At 44.0% G+C, this 21163-nt stretch overlaps 2 protein-coding genes and 1 long non-coding RNA gene across 28 annotated transcripts in view; 1 reads left to right on the top strand and 2 right to left on the bottom strand.

Annotated features, from left to right (window-relative positions):
- The window catches only part of LOC125726799 (uncharacterized), a 148114-nt gene that overhangs the window by 22794 nt on the left and 104157 nt on the right, over window positions 1-21163 (bottom strand). The window lies entirely within an intron of this gene.
- Window positions 1-21163, top strand: part of LOC125726780 (NACHT, LRR and PYD domains-containing protein 3-like) — a 189224-nt gene that overhangs the window by 77005 nt on the left and 91056 nt on the right. For 11 of the 25 annotated variants that reach the window (XM_049003247.1, XM_049003251.1, XM_049003248.1 and 8 more), the window contains one exon: window positions 16479-17159. The exons of 1 other annotated variant lie outside the window; for it this stretch is intronic. In XM_049003247.1, the coding sequence (XP_048859204.1) occupies window positions 16479-17008 (530 nt within the window). In that variant the 3' untranslated portion in view covers window positions 17009-17159. Of the gene's footprint in view, window positions 1-16478; window positions 17162-21163 lie in introns of those variants that run through there. 13 more of the 25 variants (XM_049003244.1, XM_049003236.1, XM_049003242.1 and 10 more) reach the window with 3 other exon arrangements.
- Window positions 1146-7660, bottom strand: LOC125726785 (ribonuclease inhibitor-like). 2 transcript variants are annotated; one of them, XM_049003277.1, is made up of 7 exons: window positions 6845-7660; window positions 6560-6733; window positions 5695-5868; window positions 4950-5123; window positions 4171-4344; window positions 4039-4085; window positions 1146-2407 (listed from the first exon to the last, which is right to left on the bottom strand). In XM_049003277.1, exons 1-7 carry the CDS (start codon window positions 6904-6906, stop codon window positions 1890-1892), a joined length of 1323 nt encoding a protein of 440 aa, XP_048859234.1. In that variant the 5' UTR covers window positions 6907-7660; the 3' UTR covers window positions 1146-1889. The 2 variants fall into 2 exon arrangements, with proteins under 2 accessions (XP_048859234.1, XP_048859235.1); XM_049003278.1 differs by lacking the exon at window positions 4950-5123 and having other exon boundaries at window positions 6845-7659.

The raw sequence follows: 21163 nt of genomic DNA, 5'->3' as shown, positions 1-21163 counted from the left end.
TTTTACAGTGTGTTGGGGAGGCAAGGGTGCCTGGGCACCTGCCCATTCTGTCTGACGGGGGCATAACCAGACCTTTCACATTGTGTTGGGGAGGCAAGGGTGTCTGGGCACCTGCCCCTTCTGTCCAACGGAGGAGCACCCAGAACTTTTACAGTGTGGTGGGGGAGTTGTAAGGCTGCCTGGGCACCTATCCGTTCTCTGTGACGGGGGCGTAACCGGACCTTTTACAGTGCGGTAGGGGGGGGGGGTAAGGGATCCTGGGCACCTGCCGTTATCTGACGGGGGCATAACCAGACCTTTTTCAGTGGGGAGGGGGTGGCAAGGGTGTCTGGACACCTGCCCCTTCTGTCCTATGGGGGAGTAACCAGACCTTTTACAGTGGGGTGGGGGTGGCAAGGCTGTCTGGGCACCTGCCCGTCCTGTCTGACAGGTCTTTAACCAGACCTTTTGCGGGGGGGGGGGTGGGGGTGGCAATGCTGCCTGGGCACATGCCTTTTCTGTCTGACGGGGGCATAACCAGACCTTTCACAGTGGGGTGGGGGTGGCAAGGGTGTCTGGTTAGCTGCGCCTTTTGCACGACGGGGGAGAACCAGACCTTTTACAGGTGGGTGGGGGTGGCAAGGGTGTCCGGGTAGCTGCCCTTTTTGTACGACAGGGCAGCAACCAGATCTTTTACAGTGGGGTGGGGGGGGGGGGGGGTATGGGACCCTGGGCACCTGCCTATTCTGTATGACGGGGGAGCAAGCAGACCTATTACTGGGGGGTGGGGGTGGCAAGGGTGTTAATTATTTAACAAATCAAATTTCTTTATTTATTTAAATATATTAATAATAATTTTATTTACTTTAATCCACTGAACCAGGACATAATTATATTTTCCAGTTTTTTTCAGTCTGTTATGTCTCTAGTTAAATGATTATTATACAAATTGATTGACAGTCATTATGTCAGTTATGTTCAGCTGCAGTAATACAGTGAATTTAACTTAATCCAGCAGACTGTGGTTTCATTATGTTACTCGGTTATGCTTTGGGTGACGCTGAAGCAGGACATTAATAGGACAGAACAGAAAGCCTTTGTCATTGTATAGGGAGGAAATACAGTAAATGGACATAAATATACAATATATAAAATGTACATATACAGGAGAAGGGGATAGCCCCCCCCCCCCCCAATCAGGATTACATTTAGTTACATTTTAGTCAGAGAGAAAACGTATAAAAAACAATATTTTTCATGTTTATTCAGCTCACTGAACACAGTCATTTATTTTTTGTAAAACACACAGTACTGTGCAAAAGTCTTAGGCCGTCCAAAGAAATGTTTACAGCTGTTTATCTGAGTAGGAAATGTACTTTGGCTTAGAACAAAAAACACAATTTAACATTAGAACGTGTGCAAATTAAAAGTAACACAATAAAAACTAGTAATAATTTCTTCTGTTTTCTAAAAAGTTACTGATATCTAGTTGGATGGCTAGATGAACACCGCTTCAGTTCCCAAACTTCTCCTCAGGGGCACCTCAGTTACATGATTTTGTTCAATTTCACCAACAGCTCAATTAAATAATTAAATATATTGGTTTAAAAGTCAGTGAGAGATTGACCAGCTGTATGAGGTGTGTTAGTGGTCAAGTCAAAAAATACATGGCTGCACTGGACGGTCGCTGCAAATACTGGGATGATTTTAGCAGAGGTTCTGAAATGGCGAAGCTGACACACTTTGACAGGCATCATATCATAGTTTTACACCAACAGGAGGATAATCTAAATATCATTTTCTTTGCCTGCCTAAGACTTTTGCACAGTTCTGTACATTTCAGAGTGAAAAGGATTATAAAGGTTAAAAAGCAGAGATTTTACCCTTTTGCCAGGAGAACCAGCAACACGTCACAGTGACACTGAGGAGTTTCTATAAACCCGAAACCCTGGATAGAGGGACTCAGTGAATGAGGAGGTGAGTCTGTGCAGGGGGGTCAGTCCATCAGAGGAGACTCTGTAGAAGGACAGAGCACCAGCCCCCCAGTCCAGATACACTCCTACTCTGCGGGAGCCTGAGGGCTCTATGGGTATGCGAGTCTGTTTATTATTGTGCCGGACAGAGTAACTGTCAGTATAACAGTACAGACACCATGACTTGTCATTGTATCCAAGCCCACAGTCACTCCCTCCTTTCCTCCTGATCCCTTTATAAGTCACTCCTATCCAGGCTCCATTTCCACTCCACTCAGCCTCCCAGTAACAGCGGCCAGTCAGATTCTCTCTGCACAGAACTTGGTGGCGGCTGTCAAATCTCTCTGGATGATCAGGATATGGCCGCTCTGCCCCCCATGTCACCTTCCTGTTCCCCCCTGACAGAGACAGGAATCTGTTTGCTGTGTTGGGGTCCAGCGTCAGCTGGCAGGAGTCTGTAGGCAGGAGAAGAATTATTAATCCCATCAGGCCGCCTGTACTTTATGTTTCTGTTCGATATAAAAACAGCACAGCTTCCCCTAACGAAGCGGGAACTGAAGTTTATGAAACATAAAGTGGGCGCGCGACGGCGGCGGGAAGAGCCGCCAAAATGGGCACGAGCTAAACTAACAGCTTAATTAATTTAATTAAAAAATGACAAAGCAGCGACATTCATCAGACATATTCATCACAAGCATATTTACCACAAAACGGCACCAGAGATCAATACTAAAGTCAGTGTCTTTCCTTCAAACCGCTAATTCCGGCGCGTGCGGCTCTAAAATGGCCATCAATAACAGAATATTTAAGTAATATTATTACACGTTTAAAGTGATATTTAATAAACATTTGGACCTGGATTGTGATATAAACGATGATTCCGGCACAGATCGTGCGCGCATCATAAAAAAACAGGAAGGTTTTCATTAATTCAGAAAAATATTGCTCTGAAAAACGGGATTATTATCTCATTAATTCGGAAAAACAGAATTAATTTTTCCCAGATGAATGCAATACGCTTCCATAGAGAACCGCTTACCGCGCGCGTGACTGTAGATGCTGCACCGTAACCGCGAGGCGTGAGCCCCGCGTCTCGCGCGCGCACGCGACCGCTCTAATCTGTTAACATGGGCGCCGAAATGAAATTTGATATTTTCCGCCGCACATCCAGTGCGTCCCGGGCGCTGATTTCTTTTAGCACCGTGGATCAGGAGAACTTTTTAATATTCACGAGTGAAGCCCTACATGATTGGCTAGCTGATATAGTATTTATGACCGGGGCACTACCTCACTGGCCAGTTAACATCGACTTGTGCTGCCTTTTTCTTCTAGCTAAAGCAGGGGTGTCCAAATCCAGTCCTGGGGGGCCGGTGCCCTGTGTAGCAAAGTTCTTTCCCTTTTCCACCATAAATAATTCAGCTCAAGAGCTGTGTGGTTATTAGCACAAGGAGATGAATCAGGTGTGTTGAGGTGAGGGGAAACCCAAAAATGCGCAGGACTCTGGCCCTCCAGGACTGGATTTGGGCTCCCCTGGTTTAAGGGATTCAGTGACCAATCGGTAATATTCTCTCATGAATATTAATGAGTGATCCAGAACCACCCTGTAAAAATGCAAATTCACATTTTGCACTTGAGGAGAGAGTCCGGTCTCACTGCCTACAGGTGCCTCCTTAGGACAATACTAACGAATCTCACACAGAAAACACATACACTCACGGCATCCGCAAAAAGAACAAATGCAAAGGATTCTTTTTTTGTGAAATTAAAGATGTATAATTAATTCAGAATATATTTAACCATCCTACACTCCCACACAAACACCAAGATAATACAAGCAGCTATAAAGCATTTGTAAAAAATATTTTTAAAAACGATTAAATGAATTGATAGTGTTTTTGGTGATGATTTTGATTTTTTGTTTCTTGTTTGGATGTTGTCTAAAATGACATGAAACTCACCTAAACACAAACATGGAAATCCATCTACACACAGTGCAAAAAGCCACACTCATCACAACAATTGTGTGAATACAACCATAACATAGTATTCATGGTATTATTAATAAAAAACATGCAAAGACACTTACATTTCTGTAAGCCTGGTCTGGTCCTGCACTTTCCACCGTGATCCACACTATAGGAGAAGCAGAATGACATGACTCTTCTTCACATACATGCATAAGTATCTGTAGCGTGTCAGACACACACTCGGTACTCACTTCAGCTTCTCCAGTTTACAGCTGGGATCCTCCAGTACAGCAGAGAGCAGCTTCACTCCTGAGAATCCTGGGTGATTGTAGCTCAGGTCCAACTCTCTCAGGTGAGAGGGGTTTGATCTCAGAGCTGAAGCCAGGGAAGAACAGCCTTCTTCTGTGACTCTACAGCCTGACAGCCTGCAGAGAGAGAGAGACAGAAACTCCCCAATAAATAATATCCCCTCACCATTATAATTATTAAATAAATGTGATGCTCTAATAAATAATTCAAGAATTACAGTTTAGTGTCTAAGACAAGGCAGGTCCCCTCCTCTCTTTCCCTTAGCTAATTGCTCACTGTCTCCTCTTTATAGTGTGGAATACACAGTAATACTGACCTCAGTATCTCCAGTTTGTGGTGTGGAATACCCCACAATACTGGCCTCAGCATCCCCAGTTTACAGTGTGGAATACCCCACAATACTGGCCCCAGTATCCCCAGTTTACAGTGTGGAATATCCAGTAATACTGGCCTCAGTATCTCCAGTTTGCGGTGTGGAATACCCAGCAATACTGGCCTCAGTATCCTCAGTTTACAGTGTGGAATATCCAGTAATACTGGCCTCAGTATCCCCAGTTTACAGTGTGGAATACCCTGTCAGACTGACCTCAGTATCTCCAGTTAACAGTGTGGAATACCCAGTCAGACTGACCTCAGTATCTCCAGTTTATAGTGTGGAATACCCAGTCAGACTGACCTTAGTAACTCCAGTTTACAGTGTGGAATACCCAGTCAGACTGACCTCAGTATATCCAGTTTACAGTATAAGTCCCCCAGTCCAACAGAGAACAGCTTCACTCCTGAGTCCTGCAGGTCATTGTCACTCAGGTCCAGCTCTCTCAGGGGTGAGGAGTTTGATCTGAGAGCTGAAGCCAGTGCCACACAGCATTTCTCTGTGAGTTCACACTGGCCCACCCTTTAAAAAAATTAAACACTTTTAAATCCACTTTTTACACTGCAGCACTGTATTCAAATGAGGAGAATAAGGGCCATGACATAATGGATTTTCAGAAAACAATTAAATTATTAAAAATCATTTTAACAATCATTCCGACTCTGTTTGGTGGCCATTATTTTTTTGTCCATAACACGTTAAAGTCAGCATGTTTATCTGTAACAGTGCTGTTAACTTTGCTAACCAACACAAATGTTTTGCATGGATTACAGTATATGGTTGAATGGATGTTTCCTGCTTCACTGCTTAATTATTTCTAACATGAATAGAGGGCTGATAAGATTGTGGGATATAAGGAAGTAGGAGAAGAAAACAGAAGCTGTTTGTATTTGTTTATTATGTAACTGCTGAAAGGCATTGTGGGTTTTCTTGGTGTCCCGTTACTTTTGTGCAAAATGCATATTCTGTACTCACTACAGCTTCTCCAGTTTACAGCTGTGATCCACACTATAGGAGAAGCAGAATGACATGACTCTTCTTCACATACATGCATAAGTATCTGTAGCGTGTCAGACACACACTCTGTACTCACTTCAGCTTCTCCAGTTTACAGCTGGGATCCTCCAGTAGAGCAGAGAGCAGCTTCACTCCTGAGTCTCCTGGGTGATTGTAGCTCAGATCCAGCTCTCTCAGGTGTGAGGGGTTTAACTTCAGAGCTGAAGCCAGGGAAGAACAGCCTTCTTCTGTGACTCTACAGCCTGACAGCCTGCAGAGAAAGACAGAAACTCCCCAATAAATAATATCACCTCACCATTATAATTATTAAATAAATGTGATGCTCTAATCAATAATTCAAGAATTACAGTTTAGTGTCTAAGACAAGGCAGGACCCCTCCTCTCTTTCCCTTAGCTAATTGCTCACTATCTCCTCTTTAAAGTGTGGAATACACAGTAATACTGACCTCAGTATCTAAAGCGTACAGTGTGGAATACCCAGTATTACTGACCTCAGTATCTCCAGTTTGTGGTTTGAAATACCCAGTAATACTGACCTCAGTACCCCCAGTTTGCAGTGTGGAATACTTAGCAATACTGACCTCAGTATCTCCAATTTACAGTGTGGAATACCCCACAATACTGGCCTCAGTATCCCTAGCTTACAATGTGGAATACCCAGTAATACTGACCTCAGTATCTCTAGTTTACAATGTGGAATACCCAGTAATACTGACCTCAGTATCTCTAGTTTGCAGTGTGGAATACCCAGTAATACTGGCCTCAGTATCTCCAGTTTACAATGTGGAATATACAGTAATACTGACCTCAGTATCTCTAGTTTACAATGTGGAATACCCAGTAATACTGGCCTCAGTATCTCCAGTTTACAATGTGGAATACCCAGTAATACTGACCTCAGTATCCCCAGTTTACAGTGTGGAATACCCAGTAATACTGACCTCAGTATCTCCAGTATGCAGTGTAAATCCTCCAGTGCAGCAGAGAGCAGCTTCACTCCTGAATCCTTCAGGTTATTGTCACTCAGGTCCAGCTCTCTCAGGGGGGAAGAGTTTGATCTTAGAGCTGAAGACAGCACTTCACAGTGTTTATCTATGAGATCACAGCTGTTCAGCCTGAAACAGAAAACACTTTAAGACACAGACATATACACATCCTACACATTAGTAAAATACAAAGCATTACAATAAGCATTTGTTTTCAGTATAATTAGCAGCAGAGCTTACACTTCAAAATGAGTTATAGTCTGCAGAGTGTTCTGTGCGTCCTGACAATCTGCTGCAGTCATATGATCACTAATTGTGAGTCAGTGCATCTTTGCTCAAAACTAGAGGCAAAAACATTAAGTACAAGCTATAGGAATACATAGGAACACATCAACAACAAGATGGACATGAACCCTCCCATAACAGTCAGACCAGTGCTTCCAGTGCAGTACTTAGTCATCTTTCTGCCAGGTGTCCCTACACTCGACACGTATCACTGAAAGGAGGAGATGTGAACATTCCCAGCAGCTAATGCAGCAGCAACTGGCACTTGGATTCCTGATCCCATGAGTAAAATCCTTTTTCTCCCTGTATTGTTATACCTGGGAACATGTCAAATCACCAATTACGTCTGGGTGATATGACGATATTGTCGGTAATGAGCGTAATCAGACAAGTATCCTGGTGTCGATATCTGACAGTGACTAACCGGCGATTATCATCTTTGCTGGGGAAACGCGCTTAGGCTACATACAAAGCAAGATAACAGAAGGATTCATTCATGCTTTCAGTTCAGCTTTCTAGCCTAAGATTCTGTGGCAGTTAAAAAGAAACATTGCACAGAATTTCACAAGCATTGTCCCTTGCAGTAACCATGCGTTCGCCATTCTTGTAAGTTCAGTATTGTCACATCACCAACTTCTATCTCTGAGTCAGCAGCCAGAATGTCAGTCATTCAAGTGCAGCTTTCTGGTGGGAATTTTGAGCTTCTCAACTCTCTCTCTCTTTCTCTGTCTCTCTCTCATCTATCTATCTGAATCAATCAGTCAATCATTATTGAAATAATACTATCAAAAAATATTATCATAAAGGACCACTCATGTTCTCTTTAGGGGCCCCTCCCTCATAGGGGCCTCTAGCCTCAGTGTCTTCTGGGGGGAGAGACCCCCCCCGCCCCACAATTACTGATAATAATAAATGTGTAAAATAATAAAACTGATTATCATAGATTATTATATGCGGTGGTGAAAAGATGCGTTTTCAGCCTAGTTTTGAAAGTACTGAGACATTCAGTAGCTCTCAGGTTTTCTGGGAGAGAGTTCCAGAGTTTGGGCCCATAGTGACTAAAAGCTGCCCCCTCCCTCCCCAGCCGGGTTTTAGGAATAATCAGTAAATTACTGCCGGATGATCTGCCTGATCTGCCTGGGACATACCTTACAGTCATGTTACTGAGGCAGGACAGAGCTAAACTACGTAAATATTTACAAATTAGCAAATGAACTTTAAAATCAATCCTAGAAGCCAGAGGAAGCCAGTGCAGGGATGTGAGAGTAGGTGTGATGTGATCCCTGTGACCGGTGCGTGTTAACACTCCGCCAGCGGCATTCTGGGCCCGTTGTAGATGTGATCCCTGTGACTGGTGCGTGTTAACACTCCGCCGGCGGCATTCTGGGGCCGTTGTAGATGTGATCCCTGTGACCGGTGCGTGTTAACACTCTGCCAGCGGCATTCTGGGCCCGTCGTAGATGTGATCCCTGTGACTGGTGCGTGTTAACACTCTGCCAGCGGCATTCTGGGCCCGTTGTAGATGTGATCCCTGTGACTGGTGCGTGTTAACACTCCGCCAGCGGCCTTCTGAGCCCGTTGTAGATGTGATCCCTGCGACTGGTGCGTGTTAACACTCCGCCAGCGGCATTCTGGGCCCGTTGTAGATGTGATCCCTGTGACCGGTCCGTGTTAACACTCCGCCAGCGGCATTCTGGGCCCGTTGTAGATGTGATCCCTGTGACTGGTGCGTGTTAACACTCCGCCAGCGGCATCCTGGGCCCGTTGTAGATGTGATCCCTGTGACCGGTCCGTGTTAACACTCCGCCAGCGGCATTCTGGGCCCGTTGTAGATGTGAAATAGACAAGAGGGCATTACAGTAATCTATTCTACTAGATACAAAAGCAGGTATTATTTTTCCCCAGGCAGCATATGACCCCATAACTTATGTGGAGCGACGAACGAGACAAGCACTTATGAATGTTAATTTCTGTACGAAGTAAGAAAATTGCAGACAGTCACAGCTATGAACCCCAGCCTGAGTTCTTAAAATATAAAGAAGAATTAATAGTTTTTAAAGGAACTCGGCATGACTATTAATTAGTTTTAAAAGCTTGTGCATTGTCCATTCCTACCCCTGAGCTCGGCAAAATATATTATAGGTCACCCCCCCCCCCCTTTCAAGTTTCATAGTCAGGGAACCATTAACACCATTGTTATTGTGTATAGACTGCCTGGTCCCTCAACACGGCTGCACATTCTGTTCACATCTTAAAAAAAAAAAAAGAACGATAAAATTAATGTAGAGCTATAACTATTGTCTGTGCATGATTCTGCAATTCATAGTCAATAGTTACACAGACAAATTTCATAGAGGTGTGCAGCCTTGTGAAGAAGATGTGTGTGTCAGTAACGCGCTCTGGCCCCATCCCTGCTAGACGTGGTGATGAAATATACAGCAGATTATCGTCGCTGCATCGCTGGCTGTCAGAATGGTGCCCGAAAAATGCTGTGGGTTATACAGACAATTGGCAAATGTTTGGGGGTAGGCCTGGGCTTTTGAAGAGGGACGGTATTCACCCCTCGTGGGCTGGTGCTGATCTCCTGTCCAAAAGCATAGCTCATAGTCTCCAGGCAAATCGCTGACTAGCCAGGGCCAAGTCCAGGCGGCAGGCAAACCGGCATAACCGACCACCTGCTAGGTGCTTAGAGTCGTCACCTAGGGTTCATGTTACTGGGACTGTGTCTGTTCCCTGCGCTTTTAATCATGGAGGTCTATTCCACCATAGTGAATGTCATAATAACTTAATAATAATTAAACCAAATGCATTATTAGGTAATAGGTGTAATGCAAGGCTAAAACTTGGACTTTTGAATGGAAGATCACTGGCTCCTAAGGCACTACTAATAAATGAAATGATTACTGATTTTTGTCTTGGTCCTTATGCCTTACAGAGACCTGACTTAAACCGAATGAATTCATGGCACTAAATGAATCTACTCCAGCTGATTACAGCATAACCCTCGACCAGATGGCAAAGGTGCTGGTGCTGCTGCAATATTTCAGTCTGACCTGCGAGTGTCTGAGCAAAGTGCTTATAGCTTTAACACATTTGAAATTCTTCTTCTTAGTCTTGCGGGATCAGCTCTTTGTAGTTCTTCACCTCCAATCACCATTGTTATTGTTTATAGACCACCTGGTCCCTAACCTCCATTCATCATTGTTATTGTGTATAGACTGCCTGGTCCCTAACCTCCAATCACCATTGTTATTGTGTATAGACCGCCTGGTCCCTAACCTCCAATCACCATTGTTATTGTGTATAGACCACCTGGTCCCTAACTTCCAGTCACCATTGTTATTGTGTATAGACCGCCTGGTCCCTAACCTCCAGTCACCATTGTTATTGTATATAGACGGCCTGGTCCCTAACCTCCAATCACCATTGTTATTGTGTATAGAGTGCATGGTCCCTAACCTCCAATCACCATTGTTATTGTGTATAGACCACCTGGTCCCTAACCTCCAATCACCATTGTTATTGTATATAGACTGCATGGTCCCTAACCTCCAATCACCATTGTTATTGTATATAGACCGCCTGGTCCCTAACCTCCAATCACCATTGTTATTGTGTATAGACTGCAAGGTCCCTAACCTCCAATCACCATTGTTATTGTATATAGACTGCCTGGTCCCTAACCTCCAATCACCATTGTTATTGTGTATAGACTGCATGGTCCCTAACCTCCAATCACCATTGTTATTGTGTATAGACCACCTGGTCCCTAACCTCCAATCACCATTGTTATTGTGTATAGACCACTTGGTCCTTAACCTCTAATCACCATTGTTATTGTGTATAGACTGCAAGGTCCCTAAACTCCAATCACCATTGTTATTTTGTATAGACCACATGGTCCCTAACCTCTAATCATCATTGTTATTTTGTATAGACCAGCTGGTCCCAAACCTCCAGTCACTACTGTTATTGTGTATAGACCGCCTGGTCCCTGGAGTTTGCAAATTTCTCAACAATTCTGGTGGTCACTACTGACAAAGCCGTGAAATTAATATTCACATGGAGAATGACAGTGATCCTTTAACAACAACATTTTCTGCTATCCTAGCCTCTGTAGATATTTGTCAGAATGTAGTCGGGCTACTCATGCCTGTAACCACACCCTGGATTTGATTCTTAGCCATGGTGTCCTGGTGGAACACATATCTATTATACCTCAGAATCCTCTGCTTTCAGATCATTACTTGTTAACGTTTGATATACAGTATAGCCTCCCTTCGGCTCCAGGTCCAAAGTACAGTATCAGATATTCAATTGCCTCATTAACTACAACAGCGTTTCTCAACCAACTTCCACAGTCCTTCAGCCTTACATCTGAAGCCCCGTGTGAAAATGAACTTGAATGGGTAACTGTGCACATGGAGAAATCGCTTCGCAGCACCTAGATCTTGTAGCTCCACTTAAGAAGATAAAGCATAGAGATAAGAAACCTGCCCCCTGGTGCTCTGATCATATGCGTAACTTAAACAGGCTTCACACAAGCTAGAGCACAAATGGGGCTCAACTAAACTAGGAGTTTTCAGATCTACCTGGAAAGAGCCTCTCTAAGTACAGACTGCAAGGTCTGTGTACCTCTCCAGACTCATGGAAGAGAACAAAAATAATCCTAAATTCCTATTTGAATCTCTGTCTAGGTTAACATTAGGTTAAACATTAAACTCACAAGTCTCACAAGCTTTTATGAGTAATGACTTTATTACATTTGTAATGGTAAAATAAAGATTAGACAGACCATCCAGTGCACGTCTGTAGCTACATACAGCTGCCAGCCTCCTGTTAGTCCTATGCCTACTGATAATGACACCTTTGAATCTTTCCTTCTTATAAAACAATCAGAACTTTTGAGCTTAGTTTCCTCCTGCAAATCCTCTACTAGCCTCTTAGACCCAATTCCTACAAAATTCTTGAAGGAGATTCGACCACTGATTAGCACCACCCTGTTAAATGTGTTAGACTCGTCTCTTAGGCTTGGATATGATCCAAAACCTTTTAAAATAGCTGTTATTAGACCTATTCTAAAGAAAGTAAATCTTGAACCTAGTGATTTAGGAAATTATAGGCCAATCTCCATTCATTTCAAAGATCCTGGAAAAGCTGTTGCTCCCCAGCTGTCTTCTTTCCTACAGAAAAATAATGCGAATGAATTATATCAGTCTGGCTTTAGACCAAACCACAGCACAGAAACAGCCAAAGTCAAAGTAGTGAATGATTTGCTTATGGCTTCTGACAGTGGCTGTATATCTGTGTTGGTATTACTAGACTTAACTGCAGCATTCGATACTGTGGACCATAATATCCTCTTGGACCGGCTAGAATCTGTGGTTGGCATTAAGGAGACAGCCCTGTCTTGGTTTGGCTCCTGTTTAACTGATCATTATCAGCTTGTCAACATGAACAATGAATCTTCCAAGATCACTAAAGTTAAATATGGTGTAGTATCACAGACGCACATGGGCAATGGGCTCTAAAACCTCAAACTCGACTGAAATATCGTGAGGCTCCCTCTCATTGGACGTGAGGGGAGCTTCGCTACCGACCGTTTACATTACCTGGTGATGCAACTCGCTGGACGAGCCTTCTAAGCCAGGTTACTAAGCGATACTGGTAACTAGTGAATCCCATGTAAGTCTCACATTAACAGACTCACGGGGATTAATTCAAATGTAATTAATTTCAAAACATATTGGTAGAGATATTAAAATTTGCCTGAGCTAAATATTCCTACAATGGTGTCCCACAGGGATCAGTGCTGCCCACACCCCACTCAGCATCAACGGTACTGCTGTGAATGAAGTGCTGTGGAGATTGTAAGGAGAACCAAGTTCCTCGGTGTGGACATAACTGAGGAATTTACATGGACAAATAACACCAGCTCCTTATTCAAGAAAGCCCAGCAAAGACTAAACTTCCTGAGGCGCTGAAATAAGCAAACCTTCCCCTCCCATCCTCACCATGTTCTATAGAGGCACCATCGGCAGTGTTCTGACTAACTGCATCACCATCTGGTGTGGCAGCTGCAACAAATCTGACCGCAAATTCCTGCAGAGAGCAGTGAAAACAGCAGAGAACATTATGGGATGCCTCTCCCTTCCCTACAAGCCGCTTTTTGCAAACGCAGTGTCCGCAAGGCCTGCAGCATTGTGCAGGACCCATCACATCCCTCACATGGTCATTCCACACTCCAGCCACCTGAGAGAAGATACTGCAGCATCAGAGCCGGGTCTGCCAGGCTGCGTGGCAGTTTTTACCCCCAGGCTGTCAGGCTCCTCAACACCATGCTGCCTCCCAGGATCCCTCACTCTGCCTCCTCACTGCCTCAACCCCCCCGTAACCCACAACTAAAGGCCACAGACTGACCCTTAAGCGCTGCACTGCACTTAACACTTTGTCACTCTGACATGGGGGCAATAATAAGAATCCCCATTATTCTCTGTCTGCCCCATTATTCTGCTTCTATTCCTATTTTCAGCTGTTAGAAATGTTAGACGTGTTACTGCTGTTACTACTATTATCATACACTGTTTTACACTGTGAACTCATGCTGTTACAGCGTACATGATGGTGAATTCAGGTCTAACTGACTGCAGAAAAAACATCATATATTTAATATAGTTCTAACAATATTGCACATTGTCCAGTATTGCACATTACTGTATATTGCACAATCTACTCCTCTTCCTCAGTTGCACTGTCCTGTAAGTCCTTTGCACATTGTCTTGTCTTGTTCTCTATATTGGACTAAGTTTATGCTTACACTGTGGGCCCTGAGCTTCGCCATTTCATCTCTCTCTATACTTATATATGGTGCAGATGACAATAAAGTTCAATTTGGCTTTGATCTCGGGGGTTTGTTCACGGTGCAGCAATTTGGAAAAAGAGGGAACTGAGCTGGAAGGTGAAGCTTTTAATTTACCAGTTGATCTACGTTCCTACCCTCACTTATGGTTATGAGCTCTGGGTGATGACCGAATAAATGAGATTGTGAATACTGTATAAGCAGCAGAAATGAGTTTCCTCAGCAGGGTGTCTGGGCTCAGCCTTAGAGAGGGTGAGGAGCTCAGACATCCGGGCTCAAAGTAGAGTCGCTGCTTCTCCGCATTGAAAGGAGTCAGTTGATGGTTCTAGGATACCTCTTGGACGGCGCCCTGGGGAGGTGTTTCAAGGCATGTCCAACCAGGAGGAGGCCTGGGGGCAGACCCAGAGATTATATATTATATATAACCTGAGAGATTATATATAATATATACTACATTATATACCAGCCTAGATGCATCTACGTTGGGAGCGTCGCATTGGCGCGCTGCTGGAGAGAGGTGTGTGTCCAAAGTGGATTAAAAGACGTTCATATAGTGATCTAAAGACAAACTCACTTTTATTAATAGCTGTTGTAGAATCAATATTAAACTCACTATTTTATTTGTGTCCATTGCTTGGTCAAAATATCAGGCAGATCATTGTGAGCAGCAATAAGTAATAAACATAACAATCTCAAATAATGATAGACATTAATTAGCTTTGCACATTAGTTAATTTTGCACATTGCTTACTGAGCAAAATTAGCACAATACGATCATTAATAGCATAATCAGTTTACTGAATGTGTCTGGCAGGCTGTGGGGTGGACTCTCTATAAAACAAAACAGGTGTTTAGTACCAAATTAGGACCCAATATACTCATTTTTAATTCTTAATTAAAAATTAAGGATGGCATGGTGGTGCAGTGGTTAGCACTGTTGCCTCACACCGCTGGGACCCGGGTTCGAGTCTCCGCCTGGGTTACATGTGTGTGGAGTTTGCATGTTCTCCCCATGTCATCGTGGGGTTTCCTCTGGGTACTCCGGTTTCCCCCCCAGTCCAAAGACATGCTGAGGCTAATTGGAGTTACTAAATTGTGCATGAGTGAGTGACTGGTGTGTGAGTGACTGGTGTGTGAGTGTGCCCTGCGATGGGCTGGCCCCCCATCCTGGGTTGTTCCCTGCCTCGTGCCCATTGCTTCTGGGATAGGCTCCGGACCCACCGTGACCCAGTAGGATAAGTGGTTTGGAAAATGCATGGATGGATATTAGATAAGTGGCAGAAAAATCGATGGATGGATGGAACTGTATGAAAAATAATGCTGCTTATGAAAGTAGGTAAGTAAGAATTTCAGGTTAGAATTTCATTGTACCTTATACGCATGACACTGCTTTCTTAGAAACTTATACTGCCATTAAATTTTGAAGACGCTGTACAAAGAAGGACACAATAGTGTTCGGAATATTTTTTTCTTGTCTGTGAAAATATACAGCTCTTCTGGACACTCATTCTTAAAAAAATCAGATGCTACTTTAATACGATCTGTACCGTTAGTAAAGACAATGTTCCGTGACAAAACGTGACCATACTGCCACGCCAATTTCTGGTGGCACTGCACCTCGCGCATGCGTCTTGTTATCCTCATGTAAGTGCGCAGACGAAGCCGGAATCAACACAGAAAACGTGGCGGCCAGACTGGTACCTCTCCGCGCACGTATAAGCGGACGTGTTTGTATAGACTTTTATGATGCATTTTACTCCTCCGCGGACGACCGCCTGCCGCACTACAAATTTGTCTTTAAACGCCAACATAGATGATTTTGATGAGGATTGGGGTAGTTTGCAAACCCTACAGCCAATTTTCAAGGTAATAGAACTGTTGCATACATTTAAATGCGTATGCATATGTGTGCAGACTTGTCCCAAATTGAAAATCTCACGCCAGCCAGTTGATCAAAGTTGGCAGCCCCGTGAACTGCCGCTCTGAATTTGTAAAACGTAGGGAAACATACACAGACCTCGCGGCTGTGGTACGTGTGCAGGGAATATCAGAATTACTACTAATACTTAAATAGGACACGTGCGCATGTGCAAAGTACACAGCTTGACCAGAGAAATATGAACGTTTCCATGTACGCATACGCGGTGTAATACGCGAGTGCTGCGCTTTGCGGAGAACCAGCCTACATGCGTCCGCGTTGGGAGCGTCGCGTCGGCGCGCTGCTGGAGAGAGGTGTGTGTCCAAAGTGGATTAAAAGACGTTCATATTGTGACCTAAAGACAAACTCACTTTTAGTGGTAATCTTTGTTGTGTAATTTTATGGTTAATATGTTTGATGAATGCTGTTTGTAATTCTATTTACCTATAATTAAGCCTATTCGTTTAACATGCGCGTCATTTTGGCGCGTCTTCCCACCGGCGTCGCGCGGGCGACCAACATTTCCTGAGGTAATTCACATATTTGACTTTTTATATTTTATGTATCGTACAGAATAATAGAGCGCAGGCTAAAGTGCAGTTCGGCCCCAGCGAGTCTCTCAGCGCGGCGTGTCTCACAGCGCAGGGGGCAGCCGGAGCGCCGCAGACTCGGGCGGCTACATGAGTATATTGGGAATAAAATGTGTGTATTGGAGCGAGTTCTGTGTGAGTGAGTGTGTGAGGTGTGACAGTGATAATGATGGAGATGCTGGGCTTCGTCATGGGATCAATCGCTCTTCCTCCTGCCTACAGACTCCTGCCAGCTGACGCTGGACCCCAACACAGCAAACAGATTCCTGTCTCTGTCAGGGGGGGACAGGAAGGTGACAGGGGGGGCAGAGCAGCCATATCCTGATCATCCAGAGAGATTTGACAGCTGGAGCCAAGTTCTGTGCAGAGAGAGTCTGACTGGCCGCTGTTACTGGGAGGCTGAGTGGGATGGAGATGCTGCCTGCATAGGAGTGACTTATAAAGGGATCGGGAGGAAAGGAGGGAGTGACTGTGGGCTTGGATACAATGACAAGTCATGGATGCTGTGCTGCTCTCCTCACAGACACTCTGTCTGGCACAATAATAAACCGACTCTCATACCCATACGGCCCTCAGGCTCCCGCAGAGTAGGAGTGTATCTGGACTGGGGGGCTGGTGCTCTGTCCTTCTACAGAGTCTCCTCTGATGGACTGACCCCCCTGCACAGATTCACTTCCTCATTCACTGAGTCCCTCTATCCAGGGTTTGGGGTTTATCCAAACTCCCCCGTGTCGCTGTGCATGCTGGGATAGCTCACTGTGTGCTGGAGGAATCATTTTTACCGTATCAGTCTCACATGTCGCTGCTTCTCCACGGCAAAAAGGTAAAATCTCTGCTTTATAACCAGTATAACCCTTTTTACTCTGTCTGAAGTGTGACGTATGTTAATAATTGGGTTCTGTAAGCTGAACAAACATGTAGAATGACTGTTTTTCTCTGACTTATGTTCTATGTTGTCTGTAAATGCACCAAACCTGCCTAAACAAATTCATAGTACATGCAGTTGTACCAATGGAGTGAATTCTGATTCTGAAAAAAATAAAATGTAATGAAATCTAAGCCTGATGAGTGGGGGGAGCTTTTCCCCTCCCCTCTATATGTATATTTTATATTTCGGTCTATATATTGTATTTGCTACCTGTACACTGACAATAAAGGCTTCCTATTCTATCCCATTAATGTCCCGGTTCCGCGCTGCCCAGAACGTAACTGAGTAACAGACTTAATCCGCGCTCTCTGCTCACTGAGCGCAGCAGCCTGATATCGCAGCGGCGACGCTTTGGCCAGCAGGGGGCGGCAGACGGCAGACAGTTTATTAACTCAAAACCTACAGCGGTCCTGAGGTAACTTAGTAAAGATAATAACATAATCAAATTAATCATATATTAACTAAGTAAACATAAATAACATAAAATCTTAATAAGTCACGTTAGTACAACAACAACAGAAAGGCACCTGATCATCAATGAAGTAGTGTAGGTGATTACCAATTACCAGAAAAAAAACACATAAATCCTGTTTCATTAGGAATCCTGAGATATATACAATACTGTGCAAAAGTCTTAGGGAGTCATAGGAAATGTTTAAAGCTATTTATCTGGGTAGTAAATTTATATTTTCTCAGTATTAAAAACAAAATTTAATATTAGAACATGTGCAAATTATGAGTAAAACAAAAAAAACTAAAAGGAATTTCTTATGTTCTCCAAAAAGTTACTGATATCTTGTTGGATGGCTAGATGAACACCAATATGGTTCCTAAACCTCTCCTCAGGTTCACCTTGGCCATTTCATGTATTTGTTAAATTTCACCACCAGCTCAATTAATTCATGAAACTAGTTTTGAAAAGTCACTGAGGTATTGATTAGCTACACACGTGGACAAAATTGTTGGTACCCTTCAGTCAATGAAAGAAAAACTCACAATGGTCACAGAAATAACTTTAATCTGACAAAAGTAATAATAAATAAAAATTCTATGAAATTTAACTAATAAAAGTCAGACATTGATTTTTAACCATGCTTCAACAGAATTAATAAAAAAAAAAAACTCATGAGTGTTGCTTGTTGCCCCTCGTTAGTCTTTGCATTTAAGTATCTATTTGTCTCGGCCATTGATGTTAGACCTTCCTGCTGCCTGTGACCTTCCCGGTTGCTAGTCCTCCCATTTGTGATCCCTCACGATCCTCTTTGTTTCCAGTCTCAGCCCATCTAGTTCAGCAAACCCCCTTTTTGTTTTGCTACCAAGGATACAGAGATGAGAGTCTTTTACCAAGCATACAGTGTCCAGAGTGGATGAGCATGACCACAGTGAGAAGAGGATCTGATGGATGGAGGACCTAAGTACCATAATCTTAGTAATGCATGAGCAGAATTGGACCATAAGAGGAACTGGCCGGCTCCATCTCACACATGGTACGTGGGTGTAAAAGTTACTCAAAACCATATGGCTGAAATCCTCCACATGTGCATTTTGAATGTATTGGGCATCATGTCCTGTTTTAACCATGAGAATCCAGTGAGGGGCGGCTCAGTGGGTAACAGGGCTGCCTTGCAGCTGCAGTGTTGAATGTTTCCATCCTTCTCCTATGCTGTCTGTGTGGCGTTTGTTTGCTCTCTTTATCCCACATGGGTTTCTTCCTGCAGCGACTCAGACAGGCATCTGTAAATTGTCCGGACTCCATAATTGTGAGTGTTCCTTGTGATTAAATGGCATTGTATCCATGGTGGACCCCACCTTTGTACCCTGCGTTTCCTGTAATTGGCTCTGGGATACCCTTGTGATAAGTGTTTGGAAGATGGATGCATCACATCTTGGTACTTGTGACGATCTGTCCCGTCTCCTCCCAATTGAGCCAGCAGAGGTCACTAATGGCCCTCCGTAACTCTCCTAACCCTCCCCAGCTGTATCCCATCGTTGACGTTCTCCACCCTGGTCTGTTATCCTCCTACACCCATCTCCCGTCGGTGATTACTGTGTATAAATGTTCCTGCTCTCATGGTTCCTCAGCTCCGTCATCATTCTTCCAAGTGTTGTTTGCTGTATTCCCTTAATAAATCCTGTGTCTTTCCCAGAGCTACTGCATCTGAGTCGTCCTTAACCCAGATTATATTACTCATCACATAGAATATCCATTTACATTTAACCCCATGGACACTAAGCTTTTCTCCCAGGGGTCTAAGGTAAGAGAGACCAACTGGACCAATTCGTCCAGATAAATACATTTGTAAAAGAAGTAGTGAATACGTTTCCAATCAATTCCTATTACACATTGACGTTATAATCAGAAGCCACATTATGAAATGGAATATATCCAAACAGCATTTTAATCTGACCAGTAGGGCATGCTGTTGTACCACTTGTAGAAACACTTTTGCATTTACCAGACTTGTTTATCCAAAGTGACTTACAGCAGTGGGAAGGGTTATGTTTTATGCATATTCTTGGGGGATTTGAACCCATGACCAATGCATCATAAATGCAACACTCTACTTGTTCAGCTAGAGAATCTCTATGAAAAAAGTCCTAATGACTTGAAGTAATCAGCTCCTAATGGCAGGTAGCTGAAAACACAATGAGGTTCTTCCTCAATGTGATGCTGCCCAACCCAGCAGACGGGAATCTGATGAATCAGACACGCTTGCCAGTGTCCAGTTTAACCTTTGGGGTCCGTGGACTCGACGGCCAATCAGAGATGGCAGACAGCTGTCCACATGGCCCCGATTGAGCGGTACGTTTGCGTAACCTGCTGGCTGTAAAAGGAGACCATGTGTTTGAATGCTGCATCGCAGGCCTGACACATGAGAAAGACCAGATGCCAGCCACCTCAGACATGTGGATTTTATCTGTGTTCCACAGGCACTTTCATATAAGTGATTTACAGGAACAGCCAGTCTAGTGCAGGGCAGCGCAAACACCCTCATGCATATACTGGTTTTAGCACAGCTTCATTGTAAAGCATATCAGATGGCCTCAGAATCCTGCTCCCTGCTTAATACAAGGTGAATAGGGAGTAGGAACTAGGGGACTAAGGACTATGGTATTAGGGGCCACAGGACTAGGAGACTATGGGACTAAGGGAATAGGGGACCAGGGGAAAAGGGGCTACAGTGTTAGGGACCATGGGACTAAGAAACAAGGAGACTAGGGACTTGTGGATCATGGAAGTGGGGCAAAGGGGAATTGGGCACTATGGACTATGAGACTAAGGTATAGAGGGACCACAAAATTTGAGCACTTAAGACTAGAGGACTGTGGGACTGCAATGCAGCATCTCCGGAAACCTGTTTACTCCTGCTGGGCAGCTTTCATGTGGCACCCCCTGCTGGACAGTGGAGACACTACAGAGGCTGTGTATTGTGTTCAGTCACCTTTTACTGTAAATCACACATGGGGTCACGCTCATTTGTGTCTGCTCTGAATCCCCATGGGCCGAGGTGAAAACTCCATCCACTTCAGGTAATTCAGGGGCCTCTTGCCAAGTTATGTGAGCTTCGTGTCTGATTCTTTGGGCTTCCGTACTGGAAGCAGTCCAGGGTAATTCTGGGAAAGTGTGGAGCTTAGACAAACCAAACTACAGCGTAACATGCTGCCAAGGGGGATTTTAAGATTTTGGTATATTGTGTGGGCATCTTTCTGTTCTTGATATTGATTGATGTATGTAATTATGTAGTATTTTTAATATACGGATAGCGCACTATTGTATACAAAGCGACAAGCCAAGCTTGCAGTTTTGCAGTGTTCATGTGCTGCCACCTTCTGGGAAAACGAAGAACGGATTTTCAGATTAAGATCTAAAAAACTACACATTTACATTTTAGCCCATGTTACACTGGGCTTTTCTCCCAGTGCAGTAAGGTCAGAGAGACCTACCAGAGAGAAATCTACCATAGTTACTGTTGTATAT

Source organism: Brienomyrus brachyistius, unplaced genomic scaffold (assembly GCF_023856365.1).
Source record: "Brienomyrus brachyistius isolate T26 unplaced genomic scaffold, BBRACH_0.4 scaffold76, whole genome shotgun sequence".
In the NCBI taxonomy this organism is placed as follows: domain Eukaryota; kingdom Metazoa; phylum Chordata; class Actinopteri; order Osteoglossiformes; family Mormyridae; genus Brienomyrus; species Brienomyrus brachyistius.
The sequence above is the reverse complement of the archived record's forward strand: the minus strand, read 5'-3'. Positions and strand labels throughout refer to the sequence as shown.